Source organism: Nicotiana tabacum, chromosome 2, assembly GCF_000715075.1.
Source record: "Nicotiana tabacum cultivar K326 chromosome 2, ASM71507v2, whole genome shotgun sequence".
Taxonomy (NCBI): Eukaryota; Viridiplantae; Streptophyta; class Magnoliopsida; order Solanales; family Solanaceae; genus Nicotiana; species Nicotiana tabacum.
The window spans coordinates 16,647,970-16,668,657 of NC_134081.1; the positions used below are offsets into that span (position 1 = coordinate 16,647,970).

At 34.6% G+C, this 20,688-nt stretch overlaps 2 protein-coding genes across 2 annotated transcripts; one reads left to right on the forward strand and one right to left on the reverse strand.

The window, feature by feature from the left end:
* The first annotated feature begins 5,000 nt into the window (after positions 1-5,000).
* Positions 5,001-10,428, forward strand: LOC107818571 (putative ADP-ribosylation factor GTPase-activating protein AGD6). The gene is made up of 3 exons (XM_016644610.2): positions 5,001-6,046; positions 6,350-6,439; positions 9,636-10,428. Exons 1-3 carry the CDS (start codon positions 5,240-5,242, stop codon positions 10,131-10,133), a joined length of 1,395 nt encoding a protein of 464 aa, XP_016500096.2. The 5' UTR covers positions 5,001-5,239; the 3' UTR covers positions 10,134-10,428.
* A 1,744-nt stretch (positions 10,429-12,172) lies between these two features.
* Positions 12,173-20,452, reverse strand: LOC107818572 (cation/H(+) antiporter 20-like). The gene is made up of 6 exons (XM_016644611.2): positions 20,165-20,452; positions 18,950-19,311; positions 17,164-17,821; positions 14,444-15,014; positions 13,637-13,874; positions 12,173-12,718 (listed from the first exon to the last, which is right to left on the reverse strand). Exons 1-6 carry the CDS (start codon positions 20,342-20,344, stop codon positions 12,373-12,375), a joined length of 2,355 nt encoding a protein of 784 aa, XP_016500097.1. The 5' UTR covers positions 20,345-20,452; the 3' UTR covers positions 12,173-12,372.
* Positions 20,453-20,688: the final 236 nt, after the last annotated feature.

Here is a 20,688-nt window from a genome sequence, read left to right on the forward strand (position 1 = left end):
GGGCGTGCGAAAGGCCAAAATAATAATAGTTATCACTATGGTAATTATAAAAAGGGAGAAATTCTTTGAAGAGAATGTGACTTGTGATAAACATTGAGATTGCATACTCATTCCTGAAAGTGAATGTGAAAAAATATATATATGATAAAGATTATGCATAATAATATACTTGTGCATAGTTGGATAAATACTACAATTGAGACAAAGAAAGATAATGACTATTATTGTGTAGTTACATGAATATATCATTGGTCGCATGCATGTGATACGCCAAAAATATTTTGTCATGCCTTATGAAAGTTATTAAAAGAAAAATTAAAGCAAGAAATTATTTTGCTTGTGATGATTTTGAACATGACAATTATTATGATATGATTCTCTTTGTGAAGGAGACATTCATTATATGAATAGTGTGACAAAAGATCATGTAGTACAAAAGCAGTTAAGAGATCTGAAAGAACTAATTTCTTACTACCCGGATGAATGAAATTGTTCATGACATTAATATTGTAGTAAGTCTCAAAAGAAATATATTGATTTACAAATATATTAGCCAAAGTGGTTGGCATATTAAGACTATAAATGAACAGAAGATTGAATATCTTTATATTACTATAATCATACCGGGTAAGTATGAAAGGTTACCTGACTTTTTTTTTATTTGCACTACACAAGTATAAGCATGATGATACAATCACAAGCCACAAGTAAAATAGAGGTTTACTGAAATAAATATTAGTTGGCATGACCGGTTGACCATCTCGGTTCAATTATGATGCGAAAAAATTAATTAAGAATTACATTGGCATATATTGAAGAAATATAAGATTCTTCAAGAATTCTCTTATGCTGCTTATTCTCATGATATACCAGTTAAGGTTGGGATTGAATCCCTTGATTTCTGGAATGAATAAAAGGTGATAAATATATGGGCCCAGTCACCTTCCATGTGGACCGTTTACTATTATATGATTTTAATAGATGCATCTATTCTATGGTCACATGTGCATTTGTTATCAACTTGTAGTTTGGCTTTTGCAAGATTGATTGCTCAAATTATTAGAGCACAGTTCCAGAATATAAATTATGATGATTTATCTTGATAATACTTGTTTAAATCCAAGTTGGTTTAGCAGAAATTGTATGCTTCCAATTATATCTAAACCATTGGTTATGAGAACAAAATTGCCAAAATAAATTTTGGTATGTGATGTATTATTTAATATACAACAGCACTTGTACGCATCTAGCCAAGTTATGATAAGTTCTCCCTATCACAATCGGTTCAGGGTCCGAAACTAAATAATTTTCATCTAGAAATATGAATGTGCTATATGATTTAATTATTCCACCACAATGTACAAAGATGGATTCCCAAATAAGACTAGGGATATGTGTTAGTGATCCCAACAATAGGGGGAGAAAATGGGCAGCTGAAAAAGTAATGCATGTAATGAATTATTATGAGTACATAGAGATCCTCGTACGAGAAAATATAAACTTGGAGTTCAAGTGATAACTCATTTGCAAAATATTGCCAGGCGTATTTGCTGACCCAAAGCTAAATGTCATATTCAGCTACTAATGCTCCAAATAAAATAAAGTTCATAATGAATAGAGTCCATGGCATGCATAAAGCATAATAGACTAATCGGTTCCAAAGATAAAACTCCTTGAAGAAGGAGAGGAGCAAATGTTCAAGATGGTCATAATAAGGAGGCAAGTGCTCTAGAAGAGCACCACGACATAACACTTCATAAGACCTTATGGGAGAGGCTCAGGTACCTGAAAATAATAAGATAAAGAGATCTCAATAAGTTATGTCTTTATTGGGTAATAGTAGAACCGATATAAAATAATCGTTGACGATATTGTTAATATAATATAGCGCTCAATATTATTAATATTGACGAGGATCTTGAGCTCAAATCTGTCATGAAATTTGGACAGATAAATGATTGGCCAAATGAAAAATACGCAATGAAAATTGATTTCACATGAAAAATATGAAGTTGGACGGATAGTCCCAACACCTGAAAGTATAAAGCCAATGGAGGTATAAATGTGTTCTTGTGCGAATAAAAAGGTCAAGTCGATAGACATAAAGACGACTTGTGTCACAAGAAGATTTGTAAATATCCCAGCATTGATTATATAGAGACATGTTCTCCTGTGGTGGATGTCGCCATTTCAGGTTTTAATCTGGCAATACAAGAAAAATGTGATATGCGTATAATGGAAATCATTAAAGGATTTAAATTGTTCTGAAGCATATTAAGGTTTCAAAGAAATTTATTAAATAAATCTTCAAAAATCCTTATACGGATTGAAACAATCAGGGCGTATGTGGTATAATCGCCTGAGTGAGTACCTGTTGAAAGAAGGGTACATGAATGATTCAATTTATCCTTGTGCCTTTATAAAAAGATCTGGATCTAAATTTGTTATAATCACCGTGTATGTTGATGATTTAAATATCATTAGAACTCCTAGGGAGCTTCCTAAAGCAGTAAAACTTCCTAAAGTAGTAGACTATCTAAAGAAAGAATTTGAAATGAAATATCTTGGAAAAATAAATTTTTGTCTTGGTCTACAAATTGAGTATATGAAAGATGAAATTTTTGTCCATCAATCAGCATACACTAAAATTATTTTAAAGCGATTTTATATGGATAAAGCACATCCATTCCGACCTCATAAAAATAATGAAGAGTTTCTTGGTCCCGACGTACCATATCTTAGTGCAATTGGTGCACTAATGTATCTTTCTAACATTACAAGGTCTAACATAACTTTTTCAGTTAATGTCTTAACAAAATATAGCTCTGCTTCTACAAGGAGATATTGGAATGGAATCAAACACATATTGCGGTATCTAAAAGGGACTACCGATGTGGGATTATTTTATGACAATGATTGCAGTCCTGATCTTGTTGGTTATGCCGATGTCGGGTATTTATATGACCCACAAAAGGTTCGATCTCAAGCAAGCTATATATTTACATATGGAGGCACTGCCATATCTGTGCGATCGACTAAGCAATCAATCGTGGCTACTTCATCTAATCATACTTAGATAATTGCTATTCATAAAGCAAGTCGAGAATGTGTATGGTTGAGGTCTATATTACACCTTATTCGAGACAAATGTGGTTTGAAGTGTGACAAACTACCCACAATTTTATATGAAAACAATGCGGCATGCATAGCCCGGTTGAAGGGAGGATTCATAAAAGGGGATAGGACAAAGCACATTTCACCAAAGTTATTTTTCACACATGATCTTCAAAAGAATGGTGATATCAATGTGCAATAGATCCGTTCAAGTGATAATATGGCTGATTTGTTCACCAAATCTCTACCGTCATCAACCTTCAAGAAATTAGTGTACAAGATTGGGATGCGAAGGTTCAAGGATGTGAATTGATGCTCTCATCAGGGGGAGTTAATACGTGTTGTACTCTTTTTTCCTTACAAGGTTTTGTCCCATTGGGTTTTCTTTGCAAGGTTTTTAACAAGGCAACCAAAAGGCGTATTTCTAAACATGTGTACTCTTTTTCCTTCACTAGGATTTTTTTTCCCATAGGTTTTTTTTTCCTAATAAGGTTTTAACGAGACACATTATCTATGGATATCCAAGGGGGAGTGTTATAAGAAAAATCAAATTATGGTGGATATCTACTCTTCCTCCATGATCTTCTCAAATACTTAATGACATATTCAATGACATATTTCTATGCTTAATGACATATTCACTGACATATTTTTCTTCACTTTTCATGCCTATATAAAAGTCTTGTAATAGATAGAAAAATACACACAATTGAAGAAGAAAATCTCTTTCTTTTCTCTATCTCCATTTCTAGTTCATGTTTTACTAAATTGCTTTTATTTTATAACAACATATCTTGTTTATATTTTACTAAATTGCTTTATTTTATAACAATTACAACATTGTTGCCAGATTTTATATTTCAAAAGGACAAAGTAAAAATATTAAAATACTACGATATGAATGGAGTGCATCGTTAGTAGTGGGGTATTCCAATCTTCTTCAAAATCAACTTCTTGCTTTATACGAGGGATTCTCGCATCTATTTCATGAATACTATACATCTTTCACTTTTTTTTATTTTTACTCTAAGAACATTTTTATTATGTGTATTGGTTTTCAAGTGGTTAATTGTTCAACTTTACAATCCTATGTCTTCTTCCTCTCCGTCGATCGTCATGAAGGAACTCATATCATTTCAATCCAACAGCAAGAACTTTCCAATCCTATGTCTTATTATATAGTATAATTTTTCGACATCTTTTGTTAGTGTCACTTTAATTTGTTGGCCCAAAATTCTGATAAGCATTGAATAATCAGTTGTTGTTTAGGTATCTAATGATATTGTATTCTACAGTCCTTTGACTCACTTTGGCTTATTTGATTTCTAGTAAAGAATGACTGAAGATTAGCTTTCATCTAGAAGGAGCAACAATACAGAAGATTGTCCTAACAATTTTAGTCATACTTCTATATTTAATCAAGGTTAGTTAATTTGTAAAAACAAATATCAAGAATAAATAAGGAGTTGTTTATTCAAAAAAAAAAAAGGAGGGGAAGAAGAAGAAGAAAAAAAAAGAAGAAATTTTTAAAAAATACATAAGGGGATTCCCTTTCCCGTTCAAAAGGCGAGGAGCGTATCCTTTTCCATCTCATGAAGATTAAGGGGATAAACTCGATTTTATTCTTCTTAATTATATAGCAGCTCTAAACATAAAATCCACTTTAATAAATAATATTTAATCCGAATTAGCCGGAACCCAAAAAGAAAACTGAATATAAAATATGGAACAAAAAATGCTTATTTGATTCTTGCAGTCGAAACTTCCTATTTCATTATATATTTTTTTTCTTTTTGGGATCTTCATACTCCATGTTCCCATGTGACAAAAAAGGAAAAAACAATTATCTGTAAACTCATGAAAAGGAAAAATAAATAAATATTAATAAAACCCAATGACCCAAAAAGAAAAAAAAGAGATCTATTTGTAATCCAGCCGTTATCCAACTCATTCCCTTTCTGACGGTGTCGGCCATCGCCTCCTCCCATTAACACCTTCGTTCCACCCCAACCTCACAATTTCTCCGGCCGATCAATTTCTCCTAATCAGATCCCTCCATTTTCAGTCCTCCGATCCCATCGCAGATCCGATTTAGAGTCACATCCGAATCGGATCCGGGTCAAAAATGTCATCATCACGTCGTCTCCGAGATCTTCAAGCCCAACCCGGTAACAAAATCTGCGTCGATTGCTCCCAAAAGAATCCTCAATGGGCTTCTGTTTCCTACGGCGTTTTCATGTGCTTAGAATGCTCCGGCAAACACCGTGGGCTCGGAGTTCATATCTCGTTTGTCCGATCCGTTACCATGGACTCATGGTCCGAGATCCAGATCCGAAAAATGGAGCTCGGAGGTAACGACAGTTTAAACAAATTCATGGCCCAATATGGAATCCCTAAAGAAACTGATATTGTAACTAAATACAATACAAAAGCTGCTTCTGTTTATCGTGATAGGATTCAATCCCTAGCTGAAGGTAAACCCTGGCGGGACCCACCTGTCGTTAAAGAATCTCTAAATGGGATCACTAGTAATAATGCTAGCAGTAGACCACCGTTGAGCCGCGGCGCAAGTGGGGGCGGCGGCGGCAGTTGGGATAGTTGGGATAATAATGATGATGGAGGATTTAGTGGTAGTGGTAAGAATAATGTGAGGAGAAATCAGACGGTGGGGGATTTTAGGAGTGGGGGTAGTGGGGGTAGTGCTCCAGCTAGGTCAAGATCGACGGCAGATATTACTAAGGAGCAGTATGAGGTGTCAGCCGCTAATAAAGATAGCTTTTTTGCGAGGAAAATGGCGGAGAATGAGTCTCAGCCTGATGGGCTTCCACCCTCTCAAGGAGGGAAGTATGTGGGGTTCGGATCAAGTCCTGCTCCCGTGCCTAGTAGGAATACCATTAATCAGCAAGGGGATGTTCTTTCTGCTGTTACTCAGGTTGTACGCCTTCCCTTGCATTTTACGTGACATTATTTGATTGGACACATATTTGATATGTTAATTTAGCTTATATATTATGTTAGTGATAGCTGAACAAAAAATGTGAGTAGTTAATGAATTTGAACGTGAAAGTTGTATAAAATTTGTCGAGCATTTTGAGATATTCCAAAACGAACCGAGTGCCATATAAATTGGGATGTAGGAAGGGTTATGTAAGAGTAAACTGATTGTAGCTGTTCTGTTGTGCTGTGATATGCTTACTGATTGATAGCTGATGGAGTTACTGTTTGGTATGTGTAGGGATTTGGTAGGTTATCTATGATAGCTACCTCGGCAGCACAGTCAGCTGCAAGTGTGGTTCAAGTTGGGACAAAGGAGTTGACTTCTAAGGTATTTTGATTTGACTTCTAGATTAATAGTTAATAATTCTGTAATTGTTTACTTTGGATACGCTTTTCTGTTTTTAATTCTCGAGAGATATCTCTTGATTCTTATGACATGCTACTTTAAAATTCATCCTTTTTCAAGTCTATTTACTAGGTAATGTCCCGGAAGGTATGAGGAAGTATACTGAGGGCACTGGAAAGAATGGTGCCTTCAATAATACTCGCTGAGCTTTGTAATGTGTTCAATAATATTTTCGATGTCTTTTGGACATCCGTTTGATCCCTTTAAGCACTTCTAGTATTTTGAGGTTAGTTCATTTAGTTGGTTGGATCAAGTTTGATATTATGCTATACTTGTTGAGGTAATATTCTAAGGAAGTGAATGTTGGACCTGTAGGAACTAACATATCCACAATATGTGTAAGATGAGTATTGTAGAATGTGTATGTTTTTTTTTGGTTGATAAGCATGTTGTAGAATGCATATGATTATACAAGGTTAAAAATGATCAAATATGATAAAGAGGCCGAGTAGCACAAAATAGAGGATACAGTGTGGAGGAAGTCGCCCTAGAACAACTTTTGTACTTTAGAATTGTAACTCATTTTCTCTTAAAAGTTCTGCCATACACTGAAGGAAAAAGAAAAAGTTGCAAACTAGTTGGTAGAGTGACACAATTCTCTGATTTTAAATTTTTTTTTAAAAAGGACAGGATTAGGTCAATATTAGACATGTGAATAACGGGTGATGTAAGAGTTAAGTATGTCTGTCATATATAATCTCGCATTTCTGTAACTTTGGGTAGGTTTGGGGACTTGCGTAGGAATGGGGAAGGGTATGTTGTTCATTGTGGTTAGGTGGTATCTTACTTTAAGTGATAGTCATTTGATTTACATAAGTTTCTGATATATATATATATATATTTATATATATATATATTGCTAGGAAGGTATAAATATTTCTATAACCTCTATGTTAGAACTGGAACTATATCTGTATATCAGGACAAGATTAAATAATATAACACTAGATCGGCTAAGTTGATGCTGAGCAAATTTATAGTTTGTTTGGCCAAGCCTCTTTTGAGCCAAAGTGCTTTTTTTTTAGGTCAAAAGCGTTTTTTTTCCAAAGTTAAGGTGTTTGGCCAAGCTTTTAGAAGGAAAAAAGTGTTTTTGAGTAAAAGCAGAAGTGATTTTTGAGAAGCCGGAAAAAACAGTTTCTCCCCAAAAGCACTTTTGAAAAATATACACTTAGAAGTACTTTTAAAAAGCTTGGTCAAACATTAATTGTTGCTTAAAAGTGCTTTTCGAATTAAGTAACTAAACACAAACTGCGTCTCACCAATAGTATTTTTTTTAAAAGCACTTTTCAAAATAAGCTTGACTTTAGAATCTTGGCCAAACAGACTATTACTTGAACATGCCTATAGTGAAAGTATCTTGGTTGCTACAAAATTGTTAATTGCTTAATTCGATTTCGCAGTCAACTATGACTCAATCCCAAAATAGTTGGGTTTTCTATATGAATTGTCTGTATTCAATCAGCACTATTTAAAGTCCGTAGCTAGACAACTTTATTATTGAACATGTACTTACCACAATCAGCCTCCTTTATCCGAGTTTTGAAACAATTATGCTTTTTGAAGTTCAAATATGTGAAACTATGACTTAATTAGTATGTCTAAATGCAATTTGGAGCCGGTAAATAATGCTTTAGTGCCTTTTGCAATTGCTTCAGAACCTCTTTGTTCGTCTTCCACAACTCTGTCAATGAGTTAATAACAAAATTCAGCTAATCATCCAACTCCACTTATTTGTGTTATTGCTCTTAGTGTGCTGGTCCACTTAGTGACTCATAAGTTAGTGCACATTTGGCTGGTCTTTATTAGTGAATATGCGCTAGGATTTTCCTTCAAACCATCAATTTTCATCTCCATAAAGGTTGCTGAACCAGGTGTCATCTTGCAGTGAAATTATTCAGTTTCTGAACTGTGTAAATCTTTTTTTCTGTTTATTTAGTTCTAGGGTTAAAGAACAAGCTTGTCCCACCAGAGATTCATGTTGTCTTCTGCTAATTTCATGCAGAGCTCAGTTTTGAGATGACACGCTTCCTATATCATCTGAACAGAGCTCAAGGGAAGTAAAGAACGGAAATGACTATCTTGGCACTATCTAGGCATTTTATATAAAATATCTTTATATAAAAAGAATTCTATTATTATACTGGGGTATAGGGTAAATAGGAATCGGACCCACACCTATTGTGTAGGAGACACCTGTCGATGCCACTAGACTATAAGCCGGGGCGACCGGTCACTCTTTGTCATAGTGGCTGAGGGCGTTTTCTCTACAACACTAGGTCAAGAGTTCAAGGCTGGTGAGTCGCAAAACAAAAAGACTATAAGCTGTGGCGGTTGGTGCTTATAAAAATATTTAACATCTGTTTCCTTTTGGGATCAGTTTGGACCCTTTAAATTTATAATGTTTCCTTTGCCTTATGCTTATTTTCCAAGAATTGTCAAGGAAAATGGTACTTGCATTTATAAAAAAAAAAAATGGTACACATGCCATTCAGTGGCAGAGCCACATTCAAACAAGGGGTGTCAATCGACACCCCTTTACCAAAAAATTACAATGTATTGCTAGATAAATTTCTCTGTTTTATGTATATTTATTATATGTTGACTCCCCTCAACTTTTCGATGTATCTAAGTTTTTATATTTTGACACCCCTTGGTGAAAATTCTAACTCCGCCACCGATGCCATTCTCAAAAAAGAAAGAGGGGGGGGGGGGTAGGTACACTTGCATGGCATTATTTTCACCAATGGATATAATTCCATTCGCTATCATGTGTTTTAATTGAACTGGAGTTAACTTCTTTGCTGCCCCAGATAGTGTTTGGTATTTAGGTCCCTTTTCTATTACTTGGAGTCTAAAATTTAGCCCTGTATTCCGTGGGCATGAGAGTTGTCATTGAATGAATCAATTGACTATCTTCATTTGAGCTGGAGTTATCTCTATCTGAAGTCGTTTAGGTGCTTGTTTAAAAAGCCTGCTCTTCAGTTTTATTTATTTTCTTTTTTAAAATTTTTTATCAGTTGTGTAGTCTACATTTCATTTCTGCTATGTCTAGTGCTTGGACAAAGAAGCAGTGGAGTAAAATGATAGTTGAGCTGCATGTGCAATCCAATTTTTACAGGTGAAAGAAGGTGGATATGATACCAAGGTTAATGAAACAGTCAATGTTGTCACTGCAAAAACAACTGAGATTGGACAAAAGGGTTGGGGTCTCATGAAAGGAGTCTTGGCTATAGCTTCACAGAAGGTTGAGGAATATACCAAGGACAGTCCAACCTGGAAGAATGATAGCTGGCAACGAAGTGAAAATGAAAAGAACGGCTATTATCAGGATTTTAATCAGGATTCTAAAGGATGGAATACTTCTGGAGGAGCCCAATCCTCTGGGAGGAATGTTAATTCTGTCAGCTCTGGGTCGTGGGATGATTGGGACAATGAGGACAAAAGCAAAGTAAGTTCTACAAAGGGGGCAGCATCCAGCAAGAATGATGACTGGGCTGGATGGGATGATGGTCAGGATGATGGATTTGATAATCACTACCAGAGTGCATCCGGTACCAAACATGCCATTCATGGTGGAAAATCAGATTCCAAATGGACTGATGGAGGTTTCCTCTGACGGCGGTGCATGTTATAACTTAGTAATTTTTTACCCTTCCAGATTCGGTTGTCTCCATGTGTCGTGTTGGAAAGGATTTGTGTCTGAATATAGTTGATATTTGTACCATTGCCTGCAGGTTGAGTTAATTGCTCCCCTGTAGAAGAAGAAAGAGCAAAAGCAAACAGAATTAGACTGTTGTTGAGAACCATTATTCGGAGCTAAAAACATTTAGGTTGCATTTGTATTTGTAAAGACCATTTTTGCGTTTTTACTTTATTCCCGTCTGTCCCATATATTGGAGATTTTTGCGTAATTATGTCTCATTTCTCTGTATTGCATATGGACATGCAAGATCTTGGATAAATGGTTTTGGCAGCTTAACATCGTCGTCTGGCTCGTGAATTGTATGTTACAGGTTTTGATATGCTTAGGCAGTTGGGCTTTTGTGCATCTCAGTTTATGCACCTAGCCGTCTATGCCATTCTCTGAAGTTCAGTTAAAAGTGCCTTGACTCAATAATACATATATTCCCGCACAACATGTTATAGTACATTTGAGAGTATAAACTTCTTTATATACTGTCAATTAGGGATGTCAAATGGGGCGGTGGGGCGGGTTGAAATACCTTTTCATAAAAATTGGTGCGGGGTGGGTTGCGGTTTAGTTCTACACAGAGATGGTTTACCTTTTCGGCTTCATATCCATTATAAGTGAACGTGAATTTCTGGGTTTACGAAGGCATACTAGAATTCTGAAATGGTTCTCTTTGGTCTTTGTTGGAGATTCTAGTAGAAAATCCGAAGTGAAAAATATTATAAATAGGTAAGTGTCCATAATTAATAAGAGGAATTAGATACATGAAAAATAAAAAATACAACATATAATAGGTTTTAATTACACTATTACACTTTCTACTCCATGTCTCAAAACCGTATGTCGCTTTCTAAGAGGGTTCAAAACCTTTGGAGGTCGCCAGTTGGCTCTCGAATCGGGCTTAAAGCCCTAATTTTCATAGTCATAACGTGCAAGGGCCAATGCATTTCCCTTCTCTCTCTACTTCTTTCAGATTTTTCTTTTTTGAACTGGTTTGGTTTTTGAGATTCTATTAACCTTGGTTTCTTTGTTTTAGCAGTTTAATTTCTATATTTTGAAGTTTTTGTGGTTTTCTTTTTGTATTTATGGGTATATTTCATGTATTTGTCAATGCCTTGAGTTCATTTCGTGTAATATTCTTTAGAGATTTAGAGGATGTTTAATTTCTGTCGTCATTTGGGAAGTATCTTATCAAAGTACCAAACTCAAGTTTCATGACTTCTCATAATCAAACTAATTGCGAAGAAATGCCAACAATTACCATTGCATTCTTCTCAAGAATTTAATTAATTTAGATTCTTTAAAATCTGATTTAGCCTAAAGATTTGAAATTTTGGACTTTCATCCAAATCATCGTGATGTTATTTGAATTCAATTGACTCATTTCCAAGTTTTTGACATCAAAAAAAATAATATGATGAATTTAGTATGGATGCTTCTAAGAATCAGCTTGCGAGCTAGTTACATTATTGATGCGCTATGTAGATGAAAGGTTCTCAGGTCTAAACAGGGTTTATGATCTTTCAAAATGATTGGTTTTGACAAAGAACCATTATAAAAATATTTCAAAATTTAAAAACTTGCCGAGTACAGTTGTAATAATATATTTGTTTGCATTTTAAATCGTAAAATTGTATTTGGTTGGCCTCTTTGCGTGTTTTTTTTTTCTTTGGTTGGCCTCTTTGCGTGTTTTTTTTTAATCTCCTCAGTGGTAGAAGAAGTGGAGGGAAGGGGGTAAAATGGGTTGGGGCTAAGGTGGCATGTCACGTGGTATCCATCTCAACAAAATATCAGTGTCACATGAGATTGAACGTCCACGTAGGATATTTCTAACGGAAGAGGGGTATATTTGAGCCACTTGCATAACGGCAAAGGTATTTTTAGGCAGAAAATATAACAGAGGATAATACTTTTAGCACAACAGAAGGACAATTTAACCCTTTTCCCTTGTCAAAAATCAAGAATTTCAACAAAGATTGAGATAATTCATTTATTCATTCTACACATGGAGACAACAATACATAAATGTAAAACAACTATTTGAAGAGGATTTTCTTCAATTCAACAGTTAAATACTAACATTTGATAATCCCTTCTAATTACCAAATGAGTCACACGATCTTATAAATAGGTAAACACTTGGTACAAGTAAACTTTTACCATTTTAACATTGGCTAGCCACTTTTGAGTTCATATCCTTACTATTTTCACAGCCAAAAGCTTGTTGTTGAATCATTAGGACAGAGCTTTTTATCTCTTTGCCAGAGGAAGCCAATAGATTAGCCATTGGCCCCAATTCTGAATGCTGATCAGTTAATGGGTTCTCAGACAGTTTTGCCATTATGTATTGTGGGAACATGCCTTTTCCTACTATTATCAGCTCAAATTCCCCACTTTTCCCTATTGCCAATACTTGTTCCACCAATTCATCACTTGCTTCTTTTTCAGCATATACAGTTTGTTTATCCCACCTCATCTTGAAATCTGCAATAGTAGTATCGTCCAAAGTCCTGTTTGGAAAAATGACACCAATACATTATAGAATTTAGTACAACAACAACATACCCAACGTGATTCCATAAATGGGGTCAGAGGAGGGTTGAGTGGATGCAAATTAATCTTACATCTACCCTATGTGAGATAGAGATGTTGTTTTCGGTAGATCCTCGGCTCAAGAAAAGCATTTTCAAGACAGGTTTAAAAAATACAATAGCAAAGAAGTTATGATAAAAATAATGAAATAAGGAAAAGTATTGATAGCAGAAATAGTAAGATAACCAAAGATCCATAACCAGTTTGATGTTTATAATTAGTTATTTTGATTTGTCAAAACTCATATTTATTATGATACCAAAGATGGTGGTGTGCTAATGATCTACTGAAATCTTGATTAATTTCTGAAGTTTAACTGCGAAATTTTACATGTAGCAACATAAGAAAATATATACTTCTCTACAATTTATAGTATTACATTTATGCATTATTGTGCTTGATTTTGCATATTTTGATCTTGGTGTCAAGTTAAATTCTAAGTACTCAGTTATTATGATAAGAGCATTGTATGAGATTAGTATCTTAAAAAATAATATTATTGCTACAACATAATATGTTAAAGTTTACTAATAGTGTAAAGAATAAATTGTTAATATATATCAATTTAACTCATGATAATACATACTGTAGTACTTAATAGGCAAGGATTTAAGTTCTACCATGACATTGGACAGTTTTTTTTACATTAAAGTTTAATTTAACTTGTGATAATTGGTTCTTTGCGATTTTGACCAGGTTAATTATAAAATACAGTTATCATAGAAATTTGATTGCAGTTATCTTATAACTTGAAATTATATAAATATTTTTTACGCCATTAATATCGCATGCATTAAACCATTAGATTATACTAGAAATGCATAAATAGGATTTACCTTTCAGCTTCATCAAAATTACTCCCAATATGTTGGATGAATCTTACTAATGTAACCCTAACAGCTGGATGTTCAACCATTCTGCTACCAAATTCCATAGCCTTTCGACAATCAGCTCCACCAAAAAACACAATGCAAACTCTCATGGAATTCACTTCTAGTCCACGATCAACCAGCACCGCCACTGCGCACGGCGCTTGTCTCGTCACCCTCTCATTCACCGTTCTCCATCCATGCCCTGCATATGAACGTATTTAAGTAATTGTCGTTACGTAAGATCATAATGAAAATATAAATTTTGTTTTTCTTCTACCATATTGAGATTTTTTTCCCCGAACACCATAGTTGTAGGGGCGTCAAATTTAGCCCTTGAAAAAATACTTCACCTAATTCACCAAGAAATGGACCAATTTGGCTTGGTATATATTTATGAGCTTTTTATACTTTTAGCACGCGCCAGAAACTATTTACATTCGGTAGCCCCAAATTGTATAATTTTTGTATATAACATACATAATGTATATATATACAAAAATAATATATACTTTTCGGCTATTATTTTAAGAGTAGTTATACAGTGTCATTTTCCCTATATTTATTAGAAAGTCATTTTGGACATAGCAATCTAAAAGTTGGGCCTATTTGGACGGCATATGTAGCCAAATTGATCTAGTAAAAACTTATCAAAACATTAAAATAATTTATACTTTTAGGTTTGATTTGTTTGATAAAATCATGTTAAAATTTATTACTAACTGATTTGGTAATTCAAAAGAACATATGTAGACCAATTTTTGACATGCATACCTGCATGAATCTCCATTTCTTCTCCCCCCTCCATTTGCCAATATTTATGAAATGGCAAAATAATAATTTCAGCTTGTTTCTTCTTCGCAACATGAATAATATCCTCGTGCAAATTTGGCAAAGCTGAGATAGCCATTGTAGGTCGGACCTTGACCCGACCTAATTGACTATACGCCTCGAACGCCGTGGTCACTTGATCGGTCGTGTCGTCGTCTCGCCGGAGTACCCGACTGATGAACGGAAAACCATTCTTTCGGGCACGTTGAACCATCAGGATAGAGGAGAGTCGATCGCTGAATTCGACGAGCTGCATTACGTAAAGTTTGGTAATTGAAGAATTATTATTTTTGTTAGATCTTAGTGATTCAATGAGGGTTATAAGTGAACGTGCATCTCTAGGGCCACGAATACATGCTAGAATTCTGAGATTATTTTCTTTGGGTTTTGGTGTTTTTTGTAGTTGAATTTGGCGTATTGATGGTTTGTGAATAGCCATTACTGCTGGAGTTGTAATGAAGGTTGTAAAGAGTGCCATAACCACCAGTATTGCAAACGTCTCATCGTCCAAAACCTAATGGAGACAGCCAAAGAAATAAATTAGTTCATAAATAATTGATCGTCACATACATGTCAAAAATATTAATTACGTAGTGAATCTTTTGGCAAATGACTAATTGTTGGCCATCAACCTCGAGATTGCACGTATATCTTTACTAGGGTCAAAGCTAAAATAAAGCGATAAAGATCTCGGATTCAACCTAGGGAATAAGAAAAAAGTTCTTTACAAAAATAGCCAGCCATATTCGTTATTTACTTTTCCAAGCTGATATACATAAATTATACTTGTACATGAATTATTTATATATTATATATGCATCGGCTATTTTAAGTTTAAGCGGTTGGGTGAACGACTATTTAGGTTAATTCTTCTAAGAAAAATCCTGAAATAGAGTGCTCCCCCGTTAATGGATCTTAAGCGGTATAAATCTGAATTAGTCGAGATACCAATACGAATATATCTAACAACAGATCAGAAACTAGAAAAAAAAATACTCTCCGCTAATATCAGCGTTGCTCTTGTTCCTCCTAGAGTATACTGTACGTCTCATTGATTTCAAAAACTTATAGTATGGAATTTCAGCTAAAGGAATCTTCTACTCCTCTCTCTTCGGAAAAACAATTGACACTAGTCTGTTTTACAAGGAAAGACAACTTTCTACATCCGGAATCAATTTGACTTGGACTTAGTTCTCATTTTGCCGTTTAATTTCATGACCGTATAAATGTTATAACATGTTTAAAATTATAAATTTTAAAATTTTTATAACTATACAAATGTCATGACATATTGTACAAAATATTTCAAAAATCTTCTTTTTTCTTGAAATTTCTTGTCCGATCAAACTATATATGTCATACAGTAATTTAAAACAGAGTAAATTTTTAAAAGAATTTCTGGAAATGAGTAAGGATTTTTCTAGATTAAATCCTTTCCTGGATTTCCTACTAACTAGGTACTTAGTGACAATCATTTTCAAGTACATCACCATTGGATATTGAACAATGAGAAGTGATCATTAAGTTTGGACTCAAGAAATTCTTTCTTGGAAATGCCTCTCTTTCTCTGAAGGGAATATTCAGAACTCTACACCCTAATATTGAGAAATAAACAGTAACACTGTCGGCATATTTGAAAGGGTAAAATATATGGAGACTGACTAGGATCGTACGCAGTCACAAAAAATCTAGTAGTGTAAAGGACACGTTTACCATGTTATCTTATCATCTGACTTCTGTTGGCACTTGCAAGTTTTATAATGGAAGAAAAATCAATGCTAGTCCACTCAATATAATGGGTTGACTCTCAGACTTTAAGTGGGATCCGAGGTTACAAGTAATCACGTCGCCAAATAATTAAGATCATGATCAAGAAGTGACACAACTAATAAATACGTGCACCATCAAAGAGTGCGGTAGAATGACTATATTATTACTGGGTTAGTTTGGTCGGATATATTAGGAAAGATAATATATGTATTAGTTTTGGTACGGTATTATTAGTCCCTTATTTGATAGTGTTTTTCAACCTATGTGTAACTATACACGTGGCGTATGTAGGAATTTTTGTAAGCGGTGTCAATATTTGAAAAGGTGAAAAAATGAATAAATTACTGTAACGGCAAGCGGTGTCATTTTTTATATTTATACCCAATATTTTAATTTTATTTATTATTTATATGTATCGATTACGGAAAAAAATTCGACAAAGTAGCGTTTCGTGACACCGCTTCAAGCAAGGTGCCTACGCCCATTCAGTACTATTCCTATACATAGCAACCATGAGGCATTAGCACTACCAAATTTTTTAATACATGGCTTAACATGTATAAAGATAAAATTGCCCTTTCAAAACTTTTAATACGCTAAACCAAACAGTCGATAAGAAATAATTTCAGCATAACTAATCAAAACATAACTAATCCCATCATTATTAATGCACTCTATTCAGTACTATTCTTAAACGCCCTACCAAACCCCTAAGTTTCTTCATTTCTTTATCAAAGATTTGAGGTTCAAGTATTGGGAAGGCTGTGCTAGAAGCGGTAATACCGCTATAGTAGATTATTTTTAGAAATCCAGATTAATCAGATTAGTAATTTCGAACGCCCAATGCTTGAAAGGAAAAAGAATTAATAACAAATGCATATAGTTAAACTTACCTTTTTCTCTTTGCCAATATTAAGAACGATGAGCTCCACCAATCCTTTTGTATTCATCAAAACTCCAAGTGCTAAGGCTTCCCTTGCTGGTATATTATATAACATGCCCACAAAAAATGTTCCCAAAACCTTCCCTACGCAAGCTGTGGACACAACAAGCACAACAAGTCCCCAAGATCCAAGACTATGAATTTTGGTTATATCAGTTTTTATTCCACTTGAAGCAAAATAAAGTGGCAATAATAATCCAGAAACAAAATCTTCAATTCTCAAGATTAACCTTCCTCCAAAATCTCCACTTTTTGGAATAGTTAGTCCAAATATAAATGCTCCAAATATTGCATGTATACCTATAAGATCAGTCATAAAACCAAACAACATTACTCCAGCTAGGGTTAAACATATGTAAGTTTCCTCCACAATATGGTGACCACATGAAGCTTTTCTAGCCATCCAAATCATTATTGGCCTAACAATTGTGAACATAAAAACCACAAATCCAATTCCAGATAAAAGAACCCAGAGGGAGATTAAAGGACTATGATGTGCTTTTCCTCCTCCAGCTAGAGCAACTGCAAGAGCAAGTAAGATCCATGCTGCAACATCATTGAATGCAGCTGCAGCCATGGCTATTTCACCTACTTGTGTAGTAAGTAACCTGTTGAGACATAATATAATTAAAATAATTAATAGCGTGCACTATTCCCTAACAGTTTAAGATTTCAGATGAGATGATGTTCACACAATTTAACATAGTATCACATATGTGAGGCAGGGGTGGAGTTACGTGAAGGTTAGGGGTTTAATCAAATCCCGTTTGTCAGAAAATTAAACCACGCAAATTACGCGACATATCAAATATTTACATTGTATTTATCATTTGTACCTATACTTTTAAAAAATTTATCATTCGTAACTATATTTGAATTTTATAGCAAATCTATGAAACAAGAGATTAATTGTTTTGAATTGAAACAAGAGATCAACAAGCTCTCGTAGCTTAGTTGGTTAGAGAGGCCACTTAGTTAGTGGAGGTCTTGAATTCAACTCCCAACAAGAACATTTTATTTTTCTGTATTTCTATATTTCCCCTTAGTTGTATCATTTGTATACATTCTGTATATAGTCGATACAAGTTGTATCCTTTGTATATACCCTTTTATTTCGCCTTGGTTACAGTTGATATATAATGTATTTGTTGCACGGATGAATACAATTGCGCGAATAAATACAGTTGATACACGTTGTATTCGTTGCGCATTCGTTGCGCGGTTGAATACAAGTGATACAAGTTAGTAACAATTAAAGCTACGAATGGTAATCAGACAAACTATAGTTATTGTGCTCTAAACAATAGTAGTTTATGAAAATTCCTCAAAATATTTTTAGTGGTCTGTTGGAAAAAATAGCCTTTAAGCCTAGTACACCCATAAGGAGTGCTAGTTAATTAGCCAGCCCATTAGGCTGTCTAACCCTAACCCTAAGTGCAGTCTATATAAATACCATTATGGGTGTTTGGAGACAACCTTAATCAAGGGATAATTAAGTTGTGGAAACAGGAAGTCCACGCTACGTGAGGATTCTCAACGATGTGCTTCCACTAAGGAGTCTCCTAACTAATTTTTATAACATGGTCTATAATGCAAGGTCACAAGTTTAAATTCCGATAATTTGATATACATTTTTTTGAATCCCTTGGCATAAATTTTTGACTCTGCTACACGTGAAGGACATAATATAATCTTTTAGGTGGGATGATTACACAGTTCAATATATATAACCTTACCTTAGTTCTGCGAGGATTCGAGCAAGAACAGGGAAGGCCGTGATTGAAAGTGAAACTCCGATGAATAAGAAAAATTCTCCATATCCAACTCTGTCAACCCCTTTGATTACTTTTCTTAGAAGAAAAGCAACTCCAATGCCAAAAACAAAGGGCAGAGAAATTCCTGCAAATGCTATACCAGCAGCTCTTTTTCCACTTTTACGTATGGTTTTCAAGTCCAATTCTAGGCCAACGAGGAACAAGAAGAATAAGAGCCCTATGCTTGCTACAGATTCAAGAATCGGAGTGCTCCATATTGGAAAAATCCAGCGCGCGAAGGCTTCGTTCCTACCAAAAGCTGATGGTCCAAGCATTATCCCAGCCTGAAATTACAGAAATTGAAACGTTATCTTTTGGAATTTAGTGATTATATGCCAAGTCTCAACCAAGAATATTGCAGTTATGAAAAAATGCACGATACCTAAAACTCAAACCCAGCTGCGGAAGCAGAATTTTTATCTAGGGGATTCAATTAGTAAAAAAAGAAAACACGTGAAGAAGTTAATGTATTCAACATCTAATATATGCACATGAAAATAATTTGATCTTATATACACAATATGTAATTTTCGAGCAAAGGGGTTTGGCTAAAAATCCTTCCGCCCATCTAGCTCCACCCCTGCTGGAATAGTGAAAGAATTATGTTATTTTTGCTTTATTCATGGGATATTAAGCTATATATAATGACAGTACAAAAATATTTAACCCTGAAGCTATAACAGGTCATTACTTTATTTTTTAATTTATCCTATCAAACTTGCTATGACTAAAGTTATCATTTGTTGTAGGTCTATCTACTTAATTTGATGGTGATAAAAAAATTATACTCCGATCCATCTCTTTCTTGTTACGTGAACACTCTTTTCCACCTAATAGTCTTGTTCCGAAAAGTATGACACGATATTTTATATTTGAAAACTCTTGAACTTTATAAGTTTTCATTTTAACCTTAATAATATGTCTTATAGTCATATAGATGATAGTATAACATGTTTAAGAATTAAGACCACATGCAAGTCTTAAAAGGTACTTTTGCCATATGCACAAAGTGTTTCTTTTTTTTTTTAAATTCTATACCTCCATATAAAATAGAAATATATACTGTTAGCGCACAGAACTTAAGTGAAATATTATTTCTTGAATTTAATGCAGGGCTAAGGTGGTGGAGGAACTTACAAGGATTTCGGCGACGACTTTGGGTTGCCGGAGGGGCTTGAGGAGGAAAGTAAGGCAGCGACTGAGGAAGACAACTAAGGTGGTTTGAATGATTAACAATGGGAAAGCATAGTGCAAAGGATTTTCTCCTTGCCATATTCCATCTGAAGATGTTTTAATGGAGGATACGTTAAAACCCATTATGGGAATGTGGCTTCCTAAGTTCAAGTTTTGGTTATTGAAACTGAAGGCTAGTGACAGGGGATTATATAGTGGAACGCACAGCTTTCATCCAAATGAATTAATGTTGTGCTAGAACTGAACCAAAGATATTGTTCGCTTTCGCTTAAAACATGATGCGATTGTTTGACCGAAAAAATTAGGTGTCATCTGGAAGCTAGTAAAGCAAACCTTGGACGACGATAAATCAGACAACAAAAGAGAAATATTAATATACCAAAAGAGACATAAACATTTAACGTGGTTCGGGCAATTGACTATGTCCACGGGCGGAAATGAGCAATCCACTATAATAAAAGAGAGTA